The 10111-nt window shown below is 37.3% G+C and overlaps 1 protein-coding gene across 1 annotated transcript; it reads left to right on the top strand.

Annotated features, from left to right (window-relative positions):
• Window positions 1-3567: 3567 nt before the first annotated feature.
• Window positions 3568-8984, top strand: LOC109341721. Its single transcript, XM_019579680.1, has 5 exons — window positions 3568-4996; window positions 5125-5335; window positions 5452-6813; window positions 8761-8866; window positions 8946-8984. Exons 1-5 carry the CDS (start codon window positions 3568-3570, stop codon window positions 8982-8984), a joined length of 3147 nt encoding a protein of 1048 aa, XP_019435225.1.
• Window positions 8985-10111: the final 1127 nt, after the last annotated feature.

Below are 10111 nucleotides of genomic sequence, written 5' to 3'. Positions count from 1 at the left end.
TAATACCTATTTCTTTATGAGAAAAAGTATATACATTGAAATTGTATAAGTTATATATATTGTCACTGTATCATCCAATATTCATACTTAATCATTATTAATTTTTTTCAAAAATTAATTTAGCTAAATGTTAAATAATGTAGTGACTATATATAAATTTTTACACTAATTGTATATATATTACTCTCTAATTATATATAGGGTTACATTGTTTTTATTTTGGCCATATATTCACACTATAGCACACTCTCATAAGGTTGGCCATTGCAGAAGAATAATGATCATATCTATTATAAAACACATTAAAAAAGTTTGAGGCCACTTATAACACCAATAAGTTAAAGTATTTTTCTATCGGGTAGAGTAGGCTGCATGTATCAATCATGCATATAACCAACTCATCTAAGGAAACTAAAACATAATTATTCAAATAACTCTACCACATATATGCTACAAAAACCAGGTAGAAAAATCATGTTGAAAATTTTTCCATCTTCCTATATACGTAGAGCTATCCAAAGTTGCAAATAGTAATTAATCCATAATCAAGCAATGTTTATAGAGTAATTGTGATCCATGTTATGTTATTGTGAGAGTGAAAGCTAAAAATAAACATAGCACTCCACAATTTATATATCTCATCATATACTTTAAATATCACTTAATTAAAATGGTTCTAAATTGTGGAATGCATTTACAGATACATATGGTTGAGGCATCTATGGTAGAAAATGACGCGGTTCCAGTTTGATGATGATGATCTTAACCATTCAGCCCCATTCCTGAATATAATTCAACAGCAGCAGCACCTGAACGAATGAAATATACTACTCTCACCTCCAACGCCACAATCACCAAAAGCAACGCTACTGCCTCATTCAACATAAGAATACTCTGCACCTCATTCTCATTCTTTGTCACCCACCATGAGATGCTACACATTGTAGAAAAAAGTTGAAACAAGAACGACACAAAGAACAAAAGTACCAAGTCAAAAACGACACGACGGGTGACATAACGGTAGCATAATGTGACGCGAGGTGAAAGATCAGAGTAACTAAGAACAAAATCCAACTATCAAGTGGTATGAGGATGAAGGTTTCATGAGGAATCTCGACACCATGGTAATGAGCTTCCTGCTTTGATTTGAATGACGAAACCCTAGGAATGGTGGAGATCCAATAGAAGAGGAAATTGAAGATTAATAGATAGTAAATGGAGTTATTGAAGGACTTATACCCAAAATATGCAAAATGGCTTTTTGAGCAGGGAGAAGGAGAGACAACTCCATTGGGCCGTGTATGTTTTGGTGACTTATTTTTGCCATGGCCCAGTTAGAGTAACAAGTGGATGGGTTTTACTAATAAATTGACATGTGTCAATTAGTGTGCCCCATTAACCATGGTTGATAGGATATTTCTCATGATTGGAGAGACAAATGCGTTTTTTTCTTTTGTTTTTAATGATAAAAATGTAATTTTATTATAATTAAAATGATAAATTTATCATTGATAGTTTTTTTCTTTATTTTTTAAAGTATTTACCTCTATATTAATATATAGGATCCCAACCTATTGGGAAATGAGTTTTTTCATACACATATATCAGCCTCAAAGTCAGATCACGTGCTTAAAAAGCTTCAATTAATTGGGCTTGAATTTTGATTAATCAATACATAACTAAATTGGTTTAGAGAAAATAGAATCTATATGAAAATTATAATCTTGAAGAAAAAGTATAAGATTGTTTTACATATACTATTAATTATTAACTTTTCAATAAAAATCACATATATGAATGATAAAGATATACTATACCAAAATTTCAAAATAATAATGCTTAAAATTAACATTTAAAGTACATTTGAGTATTATCAATATAAATGCATTAGAATGTAGGATTAGATTTAACATTGGTTATAAAATGTTGTAGTAAGTGGTGAATCATAAATACTTGCTTGAGAAAGCGTTGTTAATTATGTTATATTCAAAAATGTTTTTCTTGTTCAATGGTTTAGGACGAAAAATGGCTCTGGGGCATGAAGTGAAGAAGTGAATCTCCAACTTTCTTGGAAACATTAATGATTAACTCTAACATTCTTGGAAGCACAATGATGAGGAACTCCAACAAACTTGGATCCCCAAGGAATAAGCAAAATCCAGTTATCCCTTGGTCCTGTTTGGCTAACCTGGATGAAGCTGGTCATGCAGAGGTTCCCAAGGCTAAAGATCCAGCTCCAACTTTCTCGGAAGTGCATAAGAACAAGTCCTTTGCTCAAGCTCTCAAAGCAACGTGTGACATCTCAATCTCCCAACTGCCTCAACCGTGTATCAAGGGAGATGCCATTGCTATTAAGATACTTGAGGAGGAGTACCAAGCAGGTCTTCAAAGGTATAAATCTCACCTTCACGGTAGACTCATCCTATCCAAGGGGGATTCGCCCCTTAGGTTCACTGAGCTCAGATCGAAGCTTCAAGCTCTTTGGAAAATGATTGGATCATGGAGCATGATCTCGCTGGGGAGAGGGTACTATGAGTTTTCGTTTGCCTCAGTTGATGATATGAGGTCGATCTGCGCAGTTGGGTCTTGGAGCTTAAAGCCAGGCTTTCTTAGGCTATCTCTATGGTCCCCTGATTTCAATCCTAGCCTTCAGAAGGTGTCTCACTCACAGTGTTGGGTTAGGATCCTAGGTCTTCCGCTGGAATATTGGAGTCCTAGAATACTGTTCTCTATTGTTGGAGGTTTGGGTGTTCCAATCTCCCTGGATGATGCAACTTCAAGTAGATCTTTTGGACACTTTGCAAGAATTTTGATAGATGTTGACCTCAAGGGATCTCTGCCTAGTCAAATTTTGGTCGAAAGAGAAGGCTTTGCTTTCTTTGTGCACATTGAATACGAAAATCTCCCTGATTTTTGCTCAGGGTGCCAATCTATTGGTCATCTCCTCTCAGCCTGTAGAAGAAATAAGGAGGTTGGAGTGGGACTTCCAAGGTTCAAGAAAGATACAATGGGGAAAAATCCGAAGACTATGAATGACAGGGGCCCTGCTGCAAACAATGTTACCAGCAAGAGCTCTGAGCTTGATAAGAATAAGGAGGTGGCCAAGGATACAATGGAGAATGATTTGGTCATAGAATTGGAGTTTGAGAATAATGTCAACCTTCAACCTGATCAGGTCCAAAAGGTGGGGTCTCATAACCCAAATGAGGAGGCCTTTGATCCTCATAGTTTAACACAACATTGGAGGAGACTCAGGAGAATGAAGTCATTCAACTAATGCCAGAAGAGAGATTTATAGTCCAACAGCATGGCCAGATGGCTAATGTCTTGGCTGCAAAAGAAACTAGAATTGTTGGAAGGTTATGGGCTGATGAGGAAGAGGATATCACTGAGGAACTGGAGGAGAATAACATAGCCAAAAACACAAATGAGGAGGGGGCATACACAAAAGTTCTGTCAAAGGAAAAAACTGAGACAGAAGCAAAGCCTGGAAAAAGTTCATTTTACCCGTAGAGGTGGCTATCTAAATGTTTCCAAATGAGGGTGATCTATTGGAACAGTAGAGGAATGGGAAATCCCAAAACCAGATTAGTTTTTAAAAAGCTTTGTTCTATAAACAAGCCTGATGTTGTTTTCATTTCTGAACCCATGGTTCCTTTGAATAAAATCAGTTCTGTGTATTGGTCTGCCTTAAAGCTGAAGCCTTTTATTGAGAATGATAGGGGTAGCTTGCTTCCTAATTTATGGGGTGCCTGTCGTGAAGGTATCAATCCTCAAATCATCTCCAACACAGCTCAGCAAATTTCCATCTCTCTGATGCAGCACAATAAGTTGGCTTTCATTTGTGCAGTTTATGCTCACACTAATTACATGATGAGAAGGACCCTTTGGACTGAGATCATGTCTTTAATCTCTAATAATAACGGGCCTTGGTGTTGCATTGGGGACTTCAATTCTGTCTTAGGTGCCAATGAATGCAAAGGTTCTTACTTGCCAAATAGACTAGCTTGTGATGATTTTCAGAGATTCTCTGAGGATGGCAGGCTGCACCATATTCTAACTAGGGGAGCTGAATTCAAATGGACAAATAGAAGAAGAGGCTTGGCTCACACAGAAAAAAGGTTGGATAGATCTTTGTGTAATGAGAGCTGGATGACCATTTGGCAACAAAGTTATTGCTGTACTTTGCCTAGATCTGCCTCTGATCACCACCCTATTATGTTTGGTTTCTGCAATGAACAGGCTAGAGTCCAATCTCAGTTCAGGTTCCACAAAATGTGGTTGAAGCATGAGGGCCTCAGAGGAGTGGTTGAGGCTCATTGGGCTAATAGGGTGGTGGGGTGCCCCATGTTCATCTTGGCTAGCAAGCTTAAGGGCCTCAAGAACATCCTAAAGGTTTGGAATAAGGAGGTTTTTGGAAATATTCACATAAGGGTCAAGGAGGCTTTCAAGAATCTGGAAGATTTGCAGCTCAGAATTACAAATGAGGGTCAATCTGACACTCTAATGACTCAAGAGGACCAGGCTCAAAAAAACCTGCTAGGGGCTTTAATTTCTGAGGAGGAGTTTTGGAAAGAGAAGTCAAGACTGAATTGGAAAATCAGGGGTGATAGGAATACTGCCTTTTTCCATAACATAGCTAAGATAAGGTATGCAACCAAGTCTATGTGCATCCTTAGACAGGGAGAGGAAACTCTGCTCCATAGGCAGGAGATTGATAATCATGTCCTTAGCTACTTCACAAATTTGTATGCTTCTGAGAATGTAACTCAGCCTAGTAACCTCATTGACTATGTGATTCCTAAGTTGGTTACTCAGGAAGACAACAATATGCTATCCAGGATACCCTTGGATGATGAGATCAGGGATGCTGTGTTTGCTATGAATGGAGAGGGAGCCCCTAGCCCTGATGGTTTTGGTGGCTGTTTTTTTCAGGAATTCTGGGACATAGTTGGGCCTGATGTGTGCCATTCTGTGAACCAGTTCTTCACTCAGGGTTGGATTCTCCCTAATCTCAACTCCAATAATCTGATTCTAATTCCAAAGTTCCCCTCAGCTGATAAAATTGAGGATTTCAGGCCAATTGCTTTAGCAAAAGGCACATACATGATTGCATCTGTATAGCTTCTGAGGCAGTTAATCTCCTTGATCATAAGACCCTTGGTGGAAACTTAGCCCTCAAACTTGATGTCAAGAAGGCGTTTGATACTATTGATTGGAGGTTCCTTATGGACACTCTTAAGGCATTGGGGTTTCACAACTCCTTCATTCATTGGATTGAAGTGATCTTTAATTCTGCTAAGCTCTCTATCTCTGTGAGTGGTCACAATGTTGGGTACTTCAGCTTCAAGAGAGGTGTTAGGCAGGGGGATCCTTTATCTCCTTTGCTCTTCTGTTTGGCTGAAGAAGTGATAAGCAGAGGGTTAACAAAATTGCTGTAGTTTTTTGCAGAGGAATCAAGAGAGACCTGCTAGCAATCAAGGATCTTTTCAATGACTATGCCAATGTTTCTAGCCAATACTTAAATCTTACCAAGTGTAAGTTCTATTCTACTCAGGCCAATGCTAGAAAGATTGGGAAGTTAACCTCCTGGCTGGGTTTTGGTGCTGGAAGTTTGCCATTCAACTATCTTGGGGTGCCTGTGTTCCAAGGCAAACCAAAAGCTATACATTTGCAGCCCATAGCTGACAGAATTATCAACAAATTGGTCAAGTGGAAAGGTTGTTGTCTCTCAATTATGGGCAGAGTGGAACTTGTCAAGACCATAATCCAGAGTATGCTTGTGTACAGCTTTCATATATATACTTGGCCTGTGAATTTGCTGAAAAAGCTGGACTGTGGCATAAGGAATTTCATATGGTCTGGGGATACTAGGGTCAAGAAGTTGGTAACAGTTGCTTGGCACAAAGTTTGCTGTCCAACCAAGGAAGGGGGGCTTGGATTAAGATCAATTAAGTTGCTCAATGAAGCAGCTATGTTAAAACTGGCTTGGGATATGAACTCTTCTCAGCAGGAATGGGCTACCTACTACAAGAATAGATTCTGTAGGAACAAAGAGCCTAAATCTTCCTACATAAAATCTTCAATTTGGCCTGGCATAAGGAAACATTGGCAGGTCATCCTTGACAATTCCATCTGGGTTTTTGGCAATGGGAACAGCATAAGATATTGGAAGGACAATTGGCTAGGCAAGACCTTAGTTGACCTGCTTGGTATTCCTAATCAAATTTCCTCTGCTCTTTTAGCTAGGATCCTTGACTTCATCCATCATTCTGCTTGGATTATTCCTTCTTGGTTGCCTAGGATCAACCCTCAGGTTTGCCAGAATATTTTGAGAACCCCCATTCCTGCTACTCATCTGCCTGATAAGCTGGCCTGGATGCACACCAATGATGGAATTCTTAGCTCAAAAGAGGCTTATAATTTCACAAAATCCCCTCAGCAGCTTGACATCATGTGTAGTGATCTTTGGTCCAGCTCTATTCCTCCTTCTAGGTCCTTTGTTGCTTGGAGGCTTCATCAAAACAGAATGCCCACTGATGAGAATTTGAAGTTAAGGGGTATGTCTATGCCTTCTATGTGCACCCTGTGCAGTTCTAGTGAGGAGTCCTCTCACCATCTCTTCTTCAACTGTGAGTTTGCTAAGCTGATCTGGAATTGGCTAAGCAATCAAGTTGGCTATAGCATTGATCATACTTTCCTAAAGAGCATCCTGTCAATTTCTCCCCATTGGAGTCCTCAGCTGAAGCAAGTGTTACTTGCTGCCTTTGTCAACTCTTTTGTGGTTATCTGGTTTTGCAGAAATAAGGCGAGGTTTGATAGCACTTTCATCAGCTTTGCCAAAGCAACTCACATGATAAAGTTAAACACCTCTCTCACAGGCAGCTCTTCCAACTGTTATGCCAAGAACTCCTTATTGGAATTCTCTATCCTTAGAGCTTTCCAAGTTATAGGATATTTCCCTACCATGATCGGAGAGACAAATGCATTTTGTTCTTTTGTTTTTAATGATAAAAATGTAATTTTATTATAATTAAAAAGATAAATTTATCATTGATAGTTTTTTTCTTTATTTTTTAAAGTATTTACCTCTGTATTAATATATAGGATCCCAACCTATTGGGAAATGAGCTTTTTCATACACATATATCAGCCTCAAAGTGAGATCACGTGCTTAAAAAGCTTCAATTAATTGGGCTTGAATTTTGATTAATCAATACATAACTAAATTGGTTTAGAGAAAATAGAATCTATATGAAAATTATAATCTTGAAGAAAAAGTATAAGATTGTTTTACATATACTATTAATTATTAACTTTTCAATAAAAATCACATATATGAATGATAAAGATATACTATACCAAAATTTCAAAATAATAATGCTTAAAATTGACATTTAAAGTACATTTGAGTATTATCAATATAAATGCATTAGAATGTAGGACTAGATTTAACATTGGTTATAAAATGTTGTAGTAAATGGTGAATCAACAATACTTGCTTGCGAAAGCATTGTTAATTATGTTATATTCAGAAATGTTTTTCTTGTTCAATGGTTTAGGACATCCACTCATACAAAAAAGTGTAGTACAATTAGAAAATGTTAAGCATACTGTATTTTAAAAAAAAAATTATGCACAACAAAATGCTCACTCAATATTCAATAAATAATTTCTCATCGTGATTTTCTCGAAGAATATCAACAACATATGCTGGTTGTATGGGTGAGCAGGACCCGATCCTACCCGCTCACCTCGTACGACCCGATCATGATCAGGCCCAAATAGGGTCGGGTCTGATTGGGTCTAGGGCCGATTTCGGATTCAAAAAATAGACTCAGTCAATATTTAGGATCGAGTAGGGACAAAGCATGACCCAGCCTAGCCTGTCTCATGGTTACTCATTCATCATGTTTGTATTTGTTTCTACTCAAATATGTACAGAATAATGATACCTTTTGGTCGAAAGTATCATTGGTTCATTAATTTTTCATCAAATAATATTGAGAAGTCTTTATCTAAAATGAGTGTGCATTATATTTAATCGGGTCCAGGGACGGGACGGGTTTAAAGTTGGACTCGGTTGATATTTAGGGTCAGGTTAGCTTCGAGTTTAGGGTCGGATCCAGGTTCAAAAAAATGACCCGACCAATATTTAGGACCGGGTAAGGACAAGCTTTAACCCGTCCCCACCCGACCCATGCTCACCCCTAGATGATTGTCCCCATTTTTTTCTTTTTTGCATCAAAGCTTCTATCTTTGAATAAAAAAAGTTGTCCTAACAAGAACATCACTAGTTTTCTATCGTTGTCAAAATTTGCATACAAGTACATGAAATATAGATATAATGGTCAAGTTCCAACAATATAGTAACACCAAATGAAAAGTGAATAGTTAAAAGAAATAAAGTATCTCATATATACACAAATAACAATGACACTCAACCAAAGTAGGATTTTGAAATTAATAGATAGAAGAAGTAATATTATTTTCAAATGAACCGGTTCTGTAGGTTGCTCCACAAAACTCCAATATTCAAAACACATGATTTAAGGTGGAATCCTATGCTTGTGGGATGCTTCTAAATTCCAAAAAGAGAGTTCATTTAGAAGACCATACTTCTTGGTCATAAAAAGGTCTTTGGTTGCCTGCACAAGTTGTCTCTTTCACGATGAACATTTACTCTCCTTGCCAAATCACTTTGAATAAGTAGCTTTGGGAGGAGTTGTTACATTTGAAGACATTGTTGGGTACTCGTAGGTGGTGTGTCTTTGGTGATTTTAATGTCGTGCGGAGTGTTCAGAGAGGAAGGAGGTTTATGGTTCATTCTGTAGAAGAAAGGCTGGATTGTTTAACGCTTGGATTGGTGAGATGAAGTTAATTGATTTACCTTTAATAGGTAAGGGCTTCACGTGGTATCACTCTGGTAATGGCTCCATGAGCAGGTTGGATATGTTTCTTCTTTTGCCGGAGTGGATGAATGATTGACCATATTATGCCCTTTGAGCAATGAATAGAGATTTCTCTAACCATTTCCCTATAATAATAATTAAAAATTAATATGAGACAAGAAAGACACACTACTAATATAGGGTGTATACATCTTATACTCATCCGTTTTTACACAAAACACATTATAGAATAATAACTTTGATGGTATAAGTTTATTAGTTGAGAAAAATATGTATGCACATAGCATAAGTTTGATATATGGTCACTACATTATTCACTATTCATATTTCATCATCATTGACTCCTAAAAAAGTAATTCAAATGAATGGTGGGTGATGTAATAACTGCGCATAAATCTCTTTACACTGACAATGCATATATTACCCTCTTACTAGTTATTACATAACGCAACATTTTCCTACATGTCAAATTCAATATTTCACCATCTTGGCTTTATTCTCAGGTACAAGTTCTACAGCATTATATGTAACACCGTGAATTTTACGATTTTGAATTATAAGATTTTACTAGTATTTTTATTAATTATATATTCAAAAATGAATTTCTGGGAATTTTAGGTAAAGAATTAGACGAAACTCTAGTTGAGTTTTAGTCTTGAAATTTTATTTCCTATTTTGTGGTAAATTTTGGTAATTTTTGGAGACAGTCGATTCTGGACCACTGTCGGGGCCGAATCCACCCGGTACGGCTCAAAAAGTGTCTTTTTGAGTTCCGTAACTCGGAATCGAATTCCGATCGCGCCGTTGGATTCGTAATTTAATTTTGAGTCAATATAGACCCTGAATACACCCATACCTACTTTCTAAATATTTTTCACTCGGAATGCCGAAATCCGAAATTCTAATCGGATATTAGGATCAGGCGATTTATAATACCCGATCGAGCATTGACTGATAATACTCGGGCTTGTTTATCGCACGTGTCCACAAGGTGATCATTTTGCATTGGAATGTGAGAGTTGACTTCCATAAAGCAAATCTCCCATCACTTTCTCAAATATCTCATGATCTCATTAGCCACCCTAGGGATTTTTTGATGATTGTCTAGAGGGAAATCTGATTTCCCTCTCTCCTTAAACCCTCACACTCCACACTTCACTCACTCACTTTTGCATTTTCAAAGAGAAGGTAACTCTCTC

This window comes from Lupinus angustifolius, unplaced genomic scaffold, assembly GCF_001865875.1.
Source record: "Lupinus angustifolius cultivar Tanjil unplaced genomic scaffold, LupAngTanjil_v1.0 Scaffold_601, whole genome shotgun sequence".
Lineage (NCBI taxonomy): Eukaryota > Viridiplantae > Streptophyta > Magnoliopsida > Fabales > Fabaceae > Lupinus > Lupinus angustifolius.
The sequence above is the reverse complement of the archived record's forward strand: the minus strand, read 5'-3'. Positions and strand labels throughout refer to the sequence as shown.

What these genes read in the sequence shown, in the direction of transcription:
- LOC109341721 (XM_019579680.1), top strand. Translation starts at nt 3,568, where the DNA reads ATGGGAAATCCCAAAACCAGATTAGTTTTTAAAAAGCTTTGTTCTATA. An exon ending in GAACCAGTTCTTCACTCAGG is followed by an intron (nt 4,997 to 5,124) that starts GTTGGATTCTCC and finishes GCATCTGTATAG; the next exon opens with CTTCTGAGGCAGTTAATCTC. An exon ending in GTGAGTGGTCACAATGTTGG is followed by an intron (nt 5,336 to 5,451) that starts GTACTTCAGCTT and finishes AGTTTTTTGCAG; the next exon opens with AGGAATCAAGAGAGACCTGC.